We start from the raw sequence: 17,952 nt of genomic DNA on the forward strand, positions 1-17,952 counted from the left end.
TGTACAGATATATTCATCAGTAACCTAATATATTCTGTGTATAGTCGTTCCAAATATCACTATATTTCTCCAAAGAAAGTCTGCGTCTATATATTGCGTTCATATATTGCCAAGATTGTCATATTGTCAAGCCGTTGATTAAGGGAATCATATCTGTATTCTTCCAGTTCGCCAGAAATTTTCAGTAGCTAGTTAACATGTGATTCGGCTGCCGTTTTGAACTGATTTAACTTGAATTTATTCCCTGTTTGTGTCATCTTTCCTCCAAAGAATTCAAGGCAGCTTTTAAAAGCAATACAATAATAAAACTGCTATAAGAGTTAACTATCTCCTACCTCTCCCCAGTACTAAAATTTTCGCTTAAATACTCATCCATGGGTACATTTTATCCCAATAGCTAATCAACTTCCTCCCAATGCTCTTCTTGAAAATGGCCATGTTAGCATTTTTAAAATCGCTGATATTACAGATATAATCATAATGGGTGAAAAAGGAGCAAAAGGGATATTTACAAATCAATTCCTGCTTTCAGACGGCAATGTTTTAAATATGTACTTTGTGTTGTTGTGGTTTTCTTTCTGATGAAATCTACTCCAAGTGCTTTATAAGCAGAAAGTCAAGATGATGCCAATAATATTATTATTTTTTATTAATTACATAATATTTATACACTGCTTGATCGTTGGAAAAAACCACACACCTCAAAGCAGTTTACGAAAATAACAAACCTCTCTGTGAGAACAGTTTAAAACTATTAAAAACCTTTAAAAAAGTTAAAATCAGATTAAAACACACATCAGCATTCTAAATATCTGGGTAGGCTTGCTGAAACAAAAATGTTTTTAGCAGCTGCCGAAGAGAGAACAGGGAAGGCACCTGCGGGATATCAAGTGGCAAGGAGTTCCCAAGTACAGGTGCTGCCACACTAAAATCTGACAGGTGCAAAACAGGTCTGATGTTTCACCTGTAATCTCAGGGGTTTTATATCCTAAAAGTAATCCTTTGAACTTGGCCATGTAGCAAATTGGCTACCAGTGTCAGATCTCTGAGCACAGGTGCTGTGTGCTGACAAGGCCTCACCCCTGTCAGCAATTGTGCTGAAGCATTCTGCACCGGCTGCCGCTTCCGAATCAATATTATTACTATTGGTACTCGTGGCGTTCCTGCAGCCACGGAATAAATGTTTTGTGGGACTTGCAAAAGTGCCTGACCTGCAGGTCGGAGTGGTCAGCCACGCACAGGTGAGGAATTGTAAATCATAGAATTGCAGAGATGGAAGGGAACCCCGGGGTCATCTAGTCTGACCCGCTGCAATGCAGGAATCTTAACGAAAGCATCGCACTCCGGGCTAGCTCAGTCGGTAGATCATGAGACTCTTAATCTCAAGATCGTGGGTTCGAGCCCCATGTTGGGCAAAAAAGATTTCTGCATTGCAGCGGGTCAGACTAGATGTCCTTTGGGGTCCCTTCCCACGGTATGATTCTGTGACCAATGGCCAGAATCAGGAGTCTGGGGGAAACCCCACAAGGTTTGCAGATAATATTATGGGGGAGGGAAACCTTAAGCACAGAGAGACGTCTAAACAGGAAGACCTGCGCACTGCAGCAAAGTGTTACAGTTCCCACTCATCACATACATTTCTCTGACGAAAATAGGGACGTCCCCTTCCATCATGATAATTTTACTATTTATACCCCACACGCCTTACTGGGTTGCCCCAGCCAGCTTCTGGACAGCTCCCAACAATATATAAAAACATAATAAAACATTAAACATTTAAAAAACCTTCTAGTTTGCCTTCCAGCGGCTCGGGAGTCGGATAGCTCCATACCCTCCAAGGAAAATAGGGACATCCTAAGGGAAAGCGGGACATTCAGGGATCAAATCAGAAACCGGGACGGCTTCTCTAAATCAGGGACGTCCCTGGAAAATAGGGACGCTCGGTCAGCCTCTGGAGGCTGATCGATCGCCAAATGACTGGTATTTGTGGAATGCAGCTTATTTACACTGCAATATTGCAAGCAGTTTTGCCCAACAATTTAACGTGGAAGGCACTGGTTCATTTAAGCTCAAAAGGAAGGTTTGGACAATTAATGATTGGGAGTTGCTGCGCCATTAAACTTTGGATAACATCCTGGATTGAAATGGAGTCAGAGGAAGCTGCGCTGGTTAAAAAGGCAGTAGGAAAAATATGTATATACAAATAAAGCTGTATTCGACGGATGAAAGGATATATGACGTTTGACATGATTGAGAATCGTGGAACCAGGGAAGGAGAATTTTAAAGCCTTAAAATCAAGATGTGGAAAATATGGGAGAGACAGAACTGAGATGTGGAGATATGCTTCAGAGGTCCAGACTGTGGGGAGCTCTGAAAAATCAATAATTATAATTTGGATTATAATTTTTAATCTTAGTTTTTTATTTTAATTGGATTATCACAAATGGATATATTAACAGGATGTTTTTTATTGGAAAATCAATAGAAATGATTTTTAAAAAGAAAATAGGGACCCTCAGAGGCTATCAGCCCAGTCGAAAGCGGCGCTCTTACCTCGCTCCATTGTCCAGCGCTGAGCTGGTGAAGAACCAGGCATGGGTCGGGTTTGGCGGCATCTTCGCGCTCCGACAGGCTCCAGCAGGAAACTCTGAGCTCCACTCGGCTGGCGCCCAGCGCCACAGGTTGAGAGTCGACCCCTTCCGACATGGCGGGTCCTGAGTGGGGTCAAAGGGTCGAAGGGAGCAGAAAGGAAGAAGGGGAAGAGATTGGCGGGTGGACACAAGCAGAAGGATATTGCTTAACGGAACGGGGAGCTGGGTGGATGGGAAAGAATGGATGGAACTGGGAGAGGTCCGAGTGAAGGAATAGGACAATAAGAAAGGAGAGGAATGGAAAATGTCCAGATATTCATGGGACAGCCAAACGGTCAATTGCACACAGCCAGAATGGCAGAGGACAGTTTCTGGAATCTAGCGAAAAAGGGGGCTCATGTCAATCTGGAAATATCTTCCACCTAATGTGCCCCCCAAAATATATTCCTGGCTTGTGGGGTGGGTGGGGGAACTCTGCAGTTCCTCCCCAGTGAGAGAAACGGGCTCTTCACCTGCTCAGTCAGAAAGGCCTTTCCACTTCTGTTCAAATCCTTCCCCACAGCTGAGCTTTCGAGGCAGAAAACAGATGCCTTTGGGAACCCCAGCCCATAGCAAAAAAACAACAACAAACCGAGGTAAAAGTTCAGAGAAAGCATTTTTCGTCCAAGTGCCTCAAAATTCTGTTTCGGGCAGCGCCAGGGCTCTTCAGAGGTGTGGGCAATCAAAAAATAGTCTTTTTTTGCAAAAAAAGGAGGGTTGCAGTTGTATATAAGAGTCTCTGAGGGGGACGGAGGTCCAATCTGAGGGGGTGCTAAAAGGAGGGGGTGCTGTGAGTCAAAAAAAGGTGGTGGCCTGCGGGGGGGTGAGAATCACATAATTTTGGGCGGATTTGGCAATGACGATGGCGCTCTGTGCGTGCTCAGAAGTCTGAGCAGAAAAATGGCACTGAAAAGAAGCTTCTAGGTTTTCAAGTCGGGGTGTGGGGGTGTTATGGAGATTCCCGCCCCATTCCCCCAGTCTGCCCCCCTCCCTTCACCATCCGCCCTGCTTCCAGCTCTGGATGCAGAATTTTGGGAGGAAAATATATATTGACATGTTCCAAACTGGCAGGGGAGCTTCTGGGACCAAAGGGTGCTGAGTCAGCTCCAGCCCTGATTTATTACACTGCGGCCTGGACGGCTGGTTTGGCTCCCACTAGGGACCTGAGTCAGGTCAAAAGCGAGAGGCTCCAGCCTGTGTGGGGAGGAGCAGAGAGCCATGGGGTGGGGGTGGGCGAGAGGGACATCTGAGCAGACGCCGTGGGTTTAGTTTCAAGGGCCGCCGTAGACCTTTGCATTTGTAAAAGCAACACACACACACATTCATAACAACACGAAGACTCGGTGGCTAGTGGGACAGCTGGTCAGATGGAGCCCTCAGGTTTAGAAGCATTCTATCCCTGAACGGTGCAGAACAGCAGAGGGTACCCGTTGCCTCCCTGCCATGCTCAGCTGTCCGCTGTGGGGAACAGGATGCTGGACCGAGCAGGCCTTGGGTCTGATCCAGCAAAGCTTGCTCGGAGCCTGCGCTGATGCACCGCAGCCAGCCTCAGCAGAAAAGAAAAAAGGGGAAATTGTACCCACTGAGTATTTCCTGGAAAAGGTTTTAAGGACACTGCGATGTGCATTAATGCGCCGGGGACCAGCGCTTTGCTCCAGCGCTCAGGTTCTGTGATAAGGGAACCTCGGCTGCACAAAAAATGTCATTTCCTGGCTCGCTGCCTCTTCTTCCTGCTCGGCTCCTCCCCCCATGTCCTGCTTTTCCAAATGCATGAAGATTTTGGTGTCTGTGTATTTTGGGGTGTGTGTGCTGTACCACATGGCTGACTGCACACCGATTTGGTGTACAAGAGAGAGATCTCCGCCCAGTTCAAAACCCCTTCCTAGCACGACAGTGGCTGACGAAGGATTTAAACAGAAAGTACCACGGCACTCTCGGATTATTGTTATAATTTATTGCACTGATATCCCACCTTTTTCTCAAGGCGGTGTGCATCGTTCTCCTCATTTGCCCCCCACAACAGCCCTGCGAGGTAGGTGAGACTGAGAGGAAGGGAATGGCCAAGGTCACCCAGCGAGTTTCACGGCAGAGTGAAGGTCTGAACCCTGGTCTCCCGAGTCGTAGTTCAAGGCTCTAACCATTACACCAAACAACACTGTGGTTCATCCACACTGGCTCTCTTGACTCATTTCAGGCCTCAGTGAGATTTGGGTGCATTTGTGCGGCAGTGTGCATAGCAGTTAGAGCATTGGACCAGGCCCTCAGAGACCAGGAGCTCGGATGCTTGCTCCAAACTCAGATACCCCAAGGAAGTTGAGCTGAGAGCGGTGCATAGCCCCACTTCATTGTGTAAAGTGTGTGAGGGGAAAAACAGAGGAGGACCTCTGTCCTCTTCTGCATGAGTCCCTGTTCTGGCACGACTCCTCAGGGTGAAGAGGAAATTGTCGTGTCTCCGAACGATCCGAGCACACAGCCAGAACTGTTTCCCAGTCCCCACCTCCTTAAGCAATGTCGATTTCCCTCTGAGCAAAGGTTACAACATTTGGGTGGGGTTTTTTTATATAGTTTTTTTGGGGGGGGGAATGGCAAGCAAGGGATATGAGATGTTCCAACTTCTGCACAGTGTGGCGAAAGTGAAGAAAGAGAGCTTTTTCTTCCTCTTCCACAAGAGTAGAAACCCGTGGTCGTCCTCAAAGGAAGCTGAGCGGGACCAGATTCCAGACAACAAAAGGAATTCCTTCTTCGCACAGAGCATAAGCGGTGGAACCCACTGCCACATGAAGCAGCAACGGCCGCCATATTGGATCGCTTTAAAAGAGGATTAGACAAATTCCTGGAGGAGAAGTCTCTGAATGTCAGTTGCTGGAAAAGGCAGGAGGGGAGATGGCTGTTGTGCTTGCGGGTTTTCCATATAAACTTCAAGCCAGCCACTGTGAGAAAAGGGTTCTGGGATAGGTGGGCCTTTGGCCTGATCCAACTGCAGAACTCAGCCTATGCTCTGTTGACTGAACAGAGGCAGGATCAGAGCAGTTTCTCATCAAGAGACACAACACAATTGCAGTTTCCGAGGATCAGCATGTCTAGAACGAAAAGACTTGTTTGGGGGCAGTTTCAGTGCTGTGGCAATTCCACAATCTTCTATTCTTAGAGGCTGCGCTGGTGTGCAGCGTATGGATGCTCAGTTGCCTTTGGAACTTGGGCCGCTTTTGGCTTTGAAGGAGCTGCCTAACTCAACAGCATCAGGGAGATTTTTTTGGAAACCTAACAGGAACAGGGCAGCCCTAGCCCATGCAGAGAGGAGAGTCTGGCAACCCACCAAGTTTGTTGCAAGGAGGCAAATGTTCTCAAGAAACATCCAAATGGCATCACGTCTAAAGAGTTCAAGGACCAAGAGATGAGGCATGTAGCACAGCAGGCTAAAAGCAGGTCAGTTGTAGCTGCAATTGGAACTGTTTCAGTTAGGGTCTGGGTATGCAAGCTTCGGAGGGCCACAGAACGCTTTGTCAGGCTGAGTTCATGAGAATGGAAAGGCTCCTCCCGATTGGTCCAGAGGCCGATCAGGTGTTGCTGGGCAGCTCATGAGCCTGGCCTGACAGAGGGAGATGGCCTATAATTGTCCACCACAGCTGCCCCCCAATGCGTAACGATCTCTTAGCTGTCCCGGCTAATTTCTGTTGATGCAATCATTGGGAAAATCCCATTTCCAAGGCCAGCACAACAGCTTGCAGCAGTCAATCCCATCAGTAAATCTCGGCGTTGCATGGAGAATCATTTCCCTACCCCAGAATTGCCTTGCCAAAGAGCTCTGTGGAACCCCGAAGCTTGCACACACGCACCTCTAATGATGAAATCTAGGTTAATGCCATGAAACGTCATTTGACTTAATTTGTACACTTTGTAGACCAAAGAACTCCCATTTGCTGGTAGAGTACACACAGCCCGGGGCAAGCAAAGATTACACAGCAAAATGTGTTAGCTACATAGGAAACTGCTTTATCCTGAGTCAGACCACTGGTCCATCTAGCTCCATACTGTCTACACTGATTTCCAGCAGCTCTCTGAGATTTCGGGCAGGGAACGTCTCCCAAATCTTCCAGGAGGCGCCAGGGATCGAACCTGCGACCTTCTGCTCTGGCACTGAGCTACTGCCTTTCCCCAAAGGACATGATAGATTGAGGGTATGTGACAACCCCACCAGCACTGTTGAGGAACACAGAAGGTGACTGACAACTGATGGCCTGAAGGAGGCGATGTCTAAGGGGCTGGGACTGCACAATTCGAAGTCCAGGCACACCCTATGCAGAGGCACCAAGAGGACTAGGGACTTGAGGGTAACACAAGCTGAGGATCAGCTGGGAGAATAACTATGGCCAAGCCCCACAGCTCAGAATGTGGAGAGATGCAGTGAAATGGAGCAGCCCACACGGAAGAAAACTACACATACACACAAACTGTGTATAAGACCAACACCTGTGCAAAACCGGGCGGCAGTTTGACAGAGTGGATCAAGGGCTGAACCGGGTCCAGAAAGACTCAGGTTCAAATCCTCGCTCACTGGGGCGGATGCCGCCTCTCATCTTGGATTGTTGTGCGGCTGAAAGGCAAGGATTGGAGGAAACCGTGGGAGACGGGTCCACAGCAAGCAATTGGAATAAGGGGCGGTATATCTCTGAGAAGCAGAGGGAGGCCAAGGTGGGAGGTGGGGAGAAGCCACGTGGCCACAGGGAAGGGGGCAGCGCAGGTGTGGTCAGCGGAGACCCCCAAAACCGCAAGGACCCACATCAGAAAGGAGGAACGACATAAAGCACACACACACAAGAAGAAGAGATCTAACAAAATGTGAAACAGACACCCCTTGTAGTTGTGCAGTGTTGTCACAAAGCACGACACCAAAGGCACAAAATAGGACCCCTTTTCTGATCCTGCTGAAGGGGACACCCAGACACCCCAGGTGCTCCCAAGCAGGCCAGAAAGGTGGTAATAATCCCCTGCATTTTGTTGTTGTCTGTCTCTAGAGCTCTACTGCGACTGAATGTGGAGGCTCCATTTTTTTTCACTCTTCTAGGAGAAGGATTATGAACCCGCCCAGAATCTGTCTAATACTTTTCACATAATAATAACATAATTTTTGCAAAACCGGGCCTGAGTTCAGGCCATTGCAGCTTGTCTAAGTTAAATAAAGTTTTGCCTGCAAACTCCTGCTTTCGAATCGTTGGGTGATCCTGAAAGGTTTGCCTGGAGACTGGGAAGAACTAAGTGCAGTTCCACGCAGTACCGAAAGAGACCGGGACACAGGGAGGGAGGAGAGGGGAGGGGCTGTTTTCATAATCTTTCCGTGGGCAAGGAGAGAGGCGAGGAAGAGGGGCCAGCAAGCCTAGCCAGGGCTCAGTTCCTGCCACACCCAGGGCAGCAACTCAGCCGAGCCCTGCCCTGCAAAGCGGGAGGGCATGCGTAACGCACATGGTTAGGATCTCCTAAAGATGGACAGGATTCGCAGTGCCAGACACACGCAGGACAGGGCAACACCACAACAGAGGGAAAGGTGCACAAACATGCCAAGCGCGGTGCTCAAGTTTGTGACATACGTCACTGGCCCCAGGCGGGCGCACGAGACACGGGGGTGCAAGGCAGCTGCGCGACGCATGACCTGACTCGTGGCTGGAGGCGTGGGGCACGGAAGGCGCCACGATCCGGGCAGAGGAGCCCATGAACGCACACATAAGCAGGCACAGCCCCGTGGAAAGAGACGCGCAGCCACAGGGACCCCTAGGTGGGAAGGGGTTCCTCCCCACCCGAGGGGCACTCCTTCCTGGGGGAGGGGTCCCGGGACACCGGCAACATCACACAACTCTGCCAAACGCGTCGCAGCAGCAGCAGCACCCGCACAGACAGGGCAGTGCGCTGCAGAGCATCCTTTCAGCACCAGGGACAGCTCCCGGAGCATCCCTCGTGGGCGGGGGAAATGGCTTTCCTTGGGTACCACTGCAGGGCTCGGCTGAGACAGAAGGAGGCGAGGCAGCTGTTACCTTGGCAGAAGGCTGCGGAGGATGGAAGGTCCTCTGGGCTGCTTTCTTCCTTTCCTTCCTCTCCTGCTGATCGGCTCTTTTCTCCCCGGCAAGTCCTTGTTGTGGCTCTGTCGTTTCCCCCTCCACCTCCTCGCTCCTCCTGCCGTCTCGTGCGCGCTCTCTCTCTCTTTTTCTGCTGCTGTCACGTTCCCTCCATCCCATGTCTTTCGCTGGCTCCTCCCCCTTCCTAGACTCCGCAGTGTAAGGGAGGGGGAGGCCACACACTCACTCAGAGCCATGCCTGGCGGTGGCAGCGGCGATGGGACACCTCTGGCTCCGCAAGGCGGGCGGAAAGATCAGAGGCACTTCTGGGCGGAAAATATCTGGGCTTGGGACGCTCCGCGCAGTCTTGGTCGTTCCCGTGTGGGAAAAACAAAACCCACAAAATTGTTCTAAAGATGCAGGGGAAATAGATAGATATATAAGGGGAGACAGAAACGATCGAGGAGTTGAGTCACTTTCTGTGCAAGAGAAGATACAGTGAAACGTTTGGGTGGTTTTAGGCACCGGACATCACAGAATTGATGTGCGTCTGTGCGTCTAAGGTGATATCGCTTGACTTGCATCCAGGGAGGGAGTTGATCTGCCAATTTTGGGCTCGTCCTCAGCTTTTCCTCCTCCCCCATTTCCCCAATCGTAAATTCAGTTCTTCACGTTTCCACATCAGGATTTCTGGGTTTGTTTGTTTGTTGTTTTTTAAGTCCTCGTGAAAACTCATCAGCATCTTTGTGCAAACGCTTCCCAATTCTATTATGCAATTTTGCCCGTTATATACTTTTTTTTCTCTTTTGCATAGCATTCCCCTTCCCAGATGGGATGCGTTTCAATTATGTTATTTTCACTAACGCATGCATATTGTTCAAAAATGAATGCTTTACCCTAATAAATGCAATTTTGTGCACATTTACTGGGCTGGATGGAGAACAGCGTTGCAAAACCCAGAGGGGTGCCAATTCTGAAGGACAACTGTATGTATTCGGTCTGTGCGTTGTTCGTGGAAGTGGGATTGGGTGTAGGGTTGCCTTTAAATGCTAATTGAACCCAGTTCCCCCCTCCCCACCCGCCCAGCCCTCCTTATATCACAATATGGCAGGACAGCTGCCCTGCTGTGTTTTTGGGGGGGAGCTTCTGCTCATTCTGCTGAGTGGGACTGCAGATTTATTCCCAAAAGTCCTTACCCTGACGGCACCAGCTGGAGATCCGTAACGCTGTGCAGGGAACGAACATAAAGAGGAGAGGCAGTGTGGTGTAGTGGTTAGAGTGTCAGACAAGGGCCCTGGGGGAGCAGGGTTCAAATCCACACTTTGCCATACAGCTCCCTGAGTGACCTTGGACAGGAAGGTGGTAATAATAATAATAATAATAATAATAATAATAATAGTTTTTCTCTCTCTAATAGTAGATCATTAGGTCATCCCATGAGTAAATTTAGGACAGACAAAAGGGACAAAAGACTTTTTAACAGCACATATATTTTTTCCTGGAATGGGATTGTTTCAGATTTGCGTTTCCATATATCTGAGGCGATCCCACACAAAAAAGCTGGCTGAGCTAATAAAGTTGCTTTCATTACAAAGTCTCCGAGCACCTATGCTCAGCTGACAGGCTGAGCATTAATCTAACTTTGGAGAACAGACCTCCCCGCCCTGCTGTGCTGATAAATTGCTGCCAGGATAGCAGGGGATAGCAATGAAAACAGCAGGGGGGAGATTCTTCCACGCAGGCTGGAGCGATGGGTCCCCTTCTGACAGCTAATCGAATTCGGAACATAATACATCTTGCAGGAAAATTCAATTACGTCCCTTAGCAAATACTCCTGAGCAAACCTTGCATTTGTGGGGCAAAAGAAGAAGCTCCATTTGTGGATTAGTAATTTGTTAAGCAGCAGGAAGACGAGAGAGCAGGAATAAATGGAGTTTGTTTTCCCCACGGACGGACGTAGAAGGCAGAGGCTTCCCCAAGGATATGAAATGGGGCCTGTGCTTTTTAATTTGTTCATAAATAATCCAGAGCCGGGGTGAGCTGCGAGGGAGCCAAGTTTGCAGAAAATACCTAATTGTTCAGGAGGGTTAAGGCAAAAGGGGATAGCGAGGAACTCCACAAGGAGCAACCCCAGACTGGGGGGGCAGGCATGAAAACTGGCAATTGCAGCTCAGTGTGAAGAAGTGGCATGTTGGGGAAAGAAGAAGAGGAAGAAGAAGAAGAGGAAGAAGAGGAAGAGGAAGAAGAGGAAGAAGAGGAAGAAGAGGAAGAAGAGGAAGAGGAAGAAGAGGAAGAGGAAGAAGAAGAGGAAGAGGAAGAAGAGGAAGAAGAAGAAGAAGAGGAAGAGGAAGAAGAGGAAGAAGAGGAAGAGGAAGAAGAGGAGGAGGAAGAAGAAGAGGAAGAGGAAGAAGAGGAACAAGAGGAAGAAGAGGAAGAGGAGGAGGAAGAAGAGGAGGAGGAAGAAGAGGAGGAGGAAGAAGAATAGGAGGAAGGGGAAGAGGAAGAAGAGGATGAAGATGAAAAGGAAGAAGAGGAGGAGGAAGAAGAGGAGGAGGAAGAAGAGGAGGAGGAAGAAGAGGAAGAGGAGGAAGAAGAGGAAGAGGAGGAGGAGGAAGAAGAGGAGGAGGAAGAAGAGGAAGAAGAGGAAGAGGAAGAAGAAGAAGAAGAAGAAGAAGAAGAAGAGGAAGAAGAAGAAGAAGAAGAAGAAGAAGAAGAAGAAGAAGAAGAAGAAGAAGAAGAAGAAGAAGGAGAACAACAACAACAACAACAATCTCATATAGATGGGGTGTTAGGGGAGGGGCAGTCCTTCTAGTGGCAGACATGCCATGCTTGTTCTGGGGTGGTTTGCCTGCCTTTGGTCCCCACTCAGCTCTCACCTGTGGTTTCTAGAAGCTGCCGGCATGTGACAGTGGCCACACCCTGGGAAACAGCTTCAACTGGCCAGCTAAACCAGGTGAGGGCAGCCGATGGGTCTCAAAGTCTCATTGAGCGTCTCCACCCCCATCGTCCAGCCCGGACACTGAGGTCCAGCACTGAGGGCCTTCTGGTGCTTCCCTCCCTGCGAGAAGTAAGGTTGCAGGGAACCAGGCAGAGGGCCTTCTCGGTGGTGGCGCCTGCCCTGTGGAACACCCTCCCATCAGATGTCAAGGAAATAAACAACTACCTGACTTTTAGAAGACCTGACTGTTTAGTGAAGCTTTTAATGCTGTGACATCACATTGGTGGGGAAGGGGAGAAGGGAGGACTCGAACCCACAACCATGAGATTAAGAGTCTCCTGCTCTAACTCTGTCACTGCATGTGAAAAAGCGCTTTCTTTTATTTGCCCCAAACCTTCTGACGCTCAGCTTCATTCGGTGACCCGGGTTCGAGTGCTGCGAGACAGGGTCTCCGGCATCCATGCAAGCACATGTTTCCTTAAGGCACCATGCGGTGTGCAGCTCCTTTTTCCTCACCCTGCAGCCGCCAAGGCAGATTGTGGATGGTTGAGAACCTCTTGCAGGACAACTTATGGTTTCCTGAGCCATGGGAGCATGTTCACCCAGTGCTTTTCCAGCTGCACTGGCTCCCGGTGGAGTACAGGGTCAGATTTAAGGTGCTGGTTTAGACCTTTAAAGCCCTTCACGGCCTAGGACCCTCGTACCTACGGGACCGCCTCTCCCGGTCTGCCCCACGGAGAGCCTCAAGGTCCATAAATAGCAACACCCTAGAGGTCCCGGGCCCTAAGGAAGTCAGATTAGCCTCAACCAGAGCCAGGGCCTTTTCAACACTGGCCCCGGCCTGGTGGAACGCTCTGTCTCATGAGACCAGGGCCCTGCGGGATCTGATTTCTTTCGGCAGGGCCTGTAAGACAGAGTTGTTCCGCCTGGCCTTTGGCTTAGAATCAGTTTGATTCCCTCCCCCTCTTTCTTTTCCCTTTCTCCTCCTATGAAGAGGCTGCATCCTAATGTTTTAATGTTGTATCTTAATCTTTTAAATTGTATTTTAATCAACTTGTTTTTATTATTGGTTGTTAGCCGCCCTGAGCCCGGTCTTGGCTGGAGAGGGCGGGGTATAAATAAAGTTGTTGCTGCTGCTGTTGTTGTTATCATATTTACCCAGAAGGGCATAACGCCCTGCTCTTGGTTTTGAAGCTGGCAGGAGAAAGGGCGAGCTGAAGGAAAACAAGAGTATTGTGTTCAGAGTCTTCCTCTGCACCTCTACAAAGTCCACAGAGGCTGCGATGCTTCTGAATCACAGCTGCTGAAAATCTCAGGAGGGGACATGGTTCCTGTCAGTGTGGTGTAGTGGTTAAGAGCGGTGGACTCGTAATCTGGTGAACCGGGTTCGATTCCCTGCTCCTCCACCTGCAGCTGCTGGGTGACCTTGGACCAGTCACACTTCTTTGAAGTCTCTCAGCCCCACTCACCTCACAGAGTGTTTGTTGTGGGGGAAGAAGGGACAGGAGAATGTGAGCCGCTTTGAGACTCCTTAAAGGGAGTGAAAGGCGGGATATCAAATCCAAACTCTTCTTCTTCTTCTTGTTTCAGGGCCAGATTTAGGTTTGATGAGGCCCTCAGCTACTGAAGGTAACAGGGCCCTTTATATGTCCAGCTGTCCTTTGTCAACAACATATTGTCACTGTATTTTTGTGTTGATTATATGCTATATGGTAATTTATGGACCTAACAAGTATCTAAAGCCATTTGCACATAACAAATTATGCATTTTATCAAAGTAATTGTTGAACTGAAATACAGTTAAGAAGAAATATATTAATAGTGAAATACAGTTAAGAAGAAGTATATTAATAGTGAAATAATTATTAAGCTCTAACTTAAAATGATTTTTTATTCATACCAAACTTAATAATGCAAACGCATTGGCATTTGGCAATACAGTGGTACCTCAGGTTAAGTACTTAATTCGTTCTGGAGGTCCGTACTTAACCTGAAATTGTTCTTAACCTGAAGCACCACTTTAGCTAATGGGGCCTCCTGCTGCTGCCGTGCCGCTGGAGCACGATTTCTGTTCTCATCCTGAAGCAAAGTTCTTAACCTGAAGCACTATTTCTGGGTTAGCGGAGTCTGTAACCTGAGGTGTATGTAACCTGGAGTGTATGTAACCCGAGGTACCACTGTAACTTTCTAGGGGAAAGCACACCTTGGTTTCGGAACGCTTTGGTTTTGGAACAGACTTCCAAAACGGATTAAGTTTGAGAACCAAGGTACCACTGTGTATAAAAATGAATGAGCAAACCAGTGATATTTTAGGGAGCAGGCTAGCAGGTGGGGCCCATTACTTACATCACAGGAGCCTGCACAACACAAAACACTGTTGCTATATGTAGGTTTTATTTTATTATTTTTTTTATCTTATATTTTGGAAATGTACATCCAGTTTTTCCCCCCTTTAATTTTTTTGGGGGCCCCCAAGAGAGTGGGGCCCTAAGCTATACCTTGTTTAGCTTATACGTAAATCCGGCACTGGTTCCTGTGCTCGGATCCTGCTGACGAATTTCCCGCTGGAATATCCAGCTGGCTACCGTGAGAACAGGATGCTGGACTAGATGGGTCGTTAGACTAATCCAGCACTCTCATCGTACGCTCTCGTGTTGTTCCACCTCCAGTTTCAGAAGGGTATTGAAAAATTCAAAAGCTCGCTCGCGGCTGTGGCCTGGCCCAAACAAATGACCTGTTTATTGAGCTTTCGCCCTGATCTGCTTGCTGAATTATATCACAGAGGCTGCATTATAGCTGCACATTTGTTCCGATTGGTTCACGGGGACTGTTATACAGCAGTGACCAAGCCCCCATTCGTCCCAAATTTGCCAGGACCACCACAAAAAGCCCTTAAGCTGCCAAAGCTACCGTATTTTTCGCCCTATAGGGCGCACTGGCCCATAGGACGCACCTCGTTTTTTGGGGGGGAAATGAATAAAAAAAATTATTTCCCCCCCCGCCTGAGCTTCCCCCGACCCCAGCCCCCAGAACAGGCGGGCTCGCAAGGCTTGCGGACACCTGCGCGAAGCACGGGGCGCCCTCCGGAGGGCGCCCCGTGCTTCAGGCTGCAGGCTACTGCCTGCAAGCCTGGAGAGCCCGGCGGCAACTCCCGCCGGGCTTGCAGGGCTTGCAGATAGCTTCCTGAAGCCTGGAGAGCGAGAGGGTTGGTGTGCACCGACCCCTCTCACTCTCCAGGTTTCAGCGAAAGCCTGCATTCGCCCCATAGGACGCACACACATTTCCCCTTCATCTTTGGAGGGGGAAAAGTGCATCCTATAGGGCGAAAAATACGGTACTTCCTGTGCCATAGGTAAAGGTAAAGGGACCCCTGACCATTAGGTCCAGTCGTGGACGACTCTGGGGTTGCGGCGCTCATCTCGCTTTATTGGCCGAGGAACCGGTGTACAGCTTCCGGGTCATGTGGCCAGCATGACTAAGCCGCTTCTGGCGAACCAGAGCAGCGCACAGGAACGCTGTTTACCTTCCCGCTGGAGTCGTACCTATTTATCTACTTGCACTTTGAGGTGCTTTCGAACTGCTAGGTTGACAGGAGCAGGGACCGAGCAATGGGAGCTCACCCCGTCACGGGGATTCGAACCGCCAACCTTCTGATCGGCAAGTCCTAGGCTCTGTGGTTTAACCCACAGCGCTACCCTCGTCCCTTTTCCTGTGCCATAGGGTGTTGCAAATTAAGCTGTATTTAAAGGGGCCATGGGCAAAGTTGCTGGTGGCTTACAGTTTCAACATGTTGTTGTTGAGTCGTTTAGTCGTGTCCAACTCTTCGTGGCCCCCTGGACCAGAGCACGCCAGGCACTCCTGTCTTCCACTGCCTCCCGCAGTTTGGTCAAACTCATGCTGGTAGCTTCGAGAACATTTTGGCCATGTGAAAAAATGTTCGGGGATGGTGTGAAGCTGGATTGGTGAGGGGGCAGGGCCTGAGGAGAGAGGCTACAAGGTGGGGAGAGTGCAAAGACCCAAATTGAGAGTTTTTGGGGCTCAGATTTTGCCCCTGAGCCTAGGAAACCTGGCAGGAATGATATATATGTTGATTTTTTTAGGGCCGGCTCTATGAGTGAGGCAGCCACCCCAGGCAGATGGTTTGAGGCCTGTGAAAGCAAAAGGCAGCGAATTGCTAATTATTGCTGTATTTGTATTTTTCCCCCACCTGGGAGTGAGACAGGCACTTGGGGGAATGATTGGTGTCCCAGTGCCAAAATAACTTGGCCTGCCTTAGATATTATGCAACTTGAGTTTGTGCTGGAGAGGGAGGGGCGTCACTCTGCTCCAGCAGGAAAATATCTGCCTATCTGGAAAAAAAGGTACCCAGATAGTTGAGGTTGGTGATTGGGAAGGGATCGTTGCAAGAGTGTCCCATTTCAATCAGGATAGCCTAACTTTTTTGTGCATGTAACAACAGCTTCTAGGATTCTCAGTGCACAAAAAATGGAAGGAATAATAGGTGCCCAAGAAAGAAGAACTGATAGGTCAGGTGCTGGACTCTGCAAAATGGCTGACGTTAACAGCTAAAATAAGAGAATCGAACAATGATTGCTTTGTGGAGGAACGGAAGCCCTTTTTGGACTATTTAAGGAAATGCTATACAGTGGTACCTCGGGTTACATACGCTTCAGGTTACACACTCCACTAAGCCAGAAATAGTGCTTCAGGTTAAGAACTTTGCTTCAGGATGAGAACAGAAATCGTGCTCTGGCGGCACGGCGGCAGCAGGAGGCCCCATTAGCTAAAGTGGTTCTTCAGGTTAAGAACAGTTTCAGGTTAAGTACGGACCTCCGGAACGAATTAAGTAATTAACCAGAGGTACCACTGTAGATCATGGGTAGGCAAACTATGGCCTGGGGGCCAGATCTGGCCCAATCGCCTTCTAAATCTGGCCTGCAGATGGTCCAGGAATCAGTGTGTTTTTACATGAGTAGAATGTGTCCTTTTATTTAAAATGCATCTCTGGGTTATTTGTGGGGCATAGGAATTCGTTCATTTTTTACCTTCAAAATATAGTCCGGCCCCCCACAAGGTCTGAGGGACAGTGGACCGGCCCCCTGCTGTAAAAGTTCGCTGACCCCTGCTATAGCGTGATGGACTTGTGAGCTGTATTTGAAATATGAGCAACAGAAGGAATTAGAAAATACAGTATTGATGTGTCAGGATAAGGAAAATAAGGCATTGTACAGCAGAGGGGGGAATTAAAACACTGGAAAACGGGGTAGGAACTCGCAAAAAGACAAATTTATTATATATTAAAGTATATATGGTAAGTTTTTGAAAATTCAATAAAAAAATTCTGTTATAAGAAAGGATAGTCTAATGTCTGTCGCCTAGGTTCTGGTAACCTCTAGGTTAGATGACTGAAATGTGTTATACAAAGTGCTGCCTCTGAAGGAGGTTTGGGAACTTCAGCTGGGGCAAAATTTTGCAGCCAGGCTGCTCAGCGGGGCAAGACGGTTTGAGCATATTACACCAATCCTGGTCAGACTACACTGGCTGCCAATTAGTTTCCGGGGCCAATTCAAAGTGCTGGTTTTGACCTATAAAGCCTTAAATGGCTCAGGACCGCAGTACCTCAAGGACCCCTCTTTCCATATGAACTGACCGGGACTCTGCAATCATCTTCTGAGGCCCTCCTTCGTGTGCCTCCTCCACAGGAAGTTTGCCTTCAAAGCCAAATTGACCCAATTCCCGCTCTCCAAAACAACACAAGAACCAAAATGCAGCCTTCCTTTGAAATTCGCACTTATCCAAAACTTGCTGTGCAGCCAGCAAGGGTTTATAAAAATGAATATATTAGAGGGAATGAAAGCATAAATAATGAACGCACCGAAGAAAATGTCACAGAAAAATATGCATTCCGTTAGGAGAAATTGCCTGTACAATGTGTACCTTAGTCAAAGCGGCATACGAGAAAAGGGGGTCACTAGAAGAAATCTGCACAGAAACGCAAAAGAATATTTGTGAGGAGTTTTTAGAAGAGAATTTGTAAATTGCCGCCATAATGTGGAGAAATGGGCTTAATGCTGGAAAGAAGAGACACGGAGAGAACGGAAACTGTCCCTCTGGACACCTCCTGTTCAAAGAATCAGTTTGCAGGTAGATTCGGAGAGAGTGACTGCCGGCCAGAGTATGTAATATGGGCCTGTATTGAGATCGCCTGAAGCTGTTTTCTTTGCTCTGTCATGGCCTGAGGGTCCCATGAGAGAACATGTTTAAGAGTAAGTGGAGCAGAAGGAGAGAGAGAAAGAAAGAAGAGGAGATCTCAAAGAGAGAGAGGGGAGAAAAAAC

The 17,952-nt window shown here is 48.6% G+C and overlaps 1 protein-coding gene across 1 annotated transcript in view; it reads right to left on the reverse strand.

Moving 5' to 3' along the window:
* CPNE6 (copine 6) overlaps positions 1–8,874 on the reverse strand; it is a 34,286-nt gene extending 25,412 nt beyond the window's left edge. Inside the window, exons 1-2 of the mRNA XM_083581022.1 lie at positions 8,658–8,874; positions 2,555–2,715 (exon numbers count right to left, since the gene is read on the reverse strand). Coding sequence (XP_083437148.1) covers positions 2,555–2,707 — 153 coding nt within the window. The 5' untranslated portion in view covers positions 2,708–2,715; positions 8,658–8,874. The remainder of the gene's footprint in view (positions 1–2,554; positions 2,716–8,657) is intronic.
* Between the last annotated feature and the right edge of the window lie 9,078 nt (positions 8,875–17,952).

The sequence above is a fragment of the Podarcis filfolensis genome (assembly GCF_964270895.1).
Source record: "Podarcis filfolensis genome assembly, chromosome: 13".
Taxonomy (NCBI): Eukaryota; Metazoa; Chordata; class Lepidosauria; order Squamata; family Lacertidae; genus Podarcis; species Podarcis filfolensis.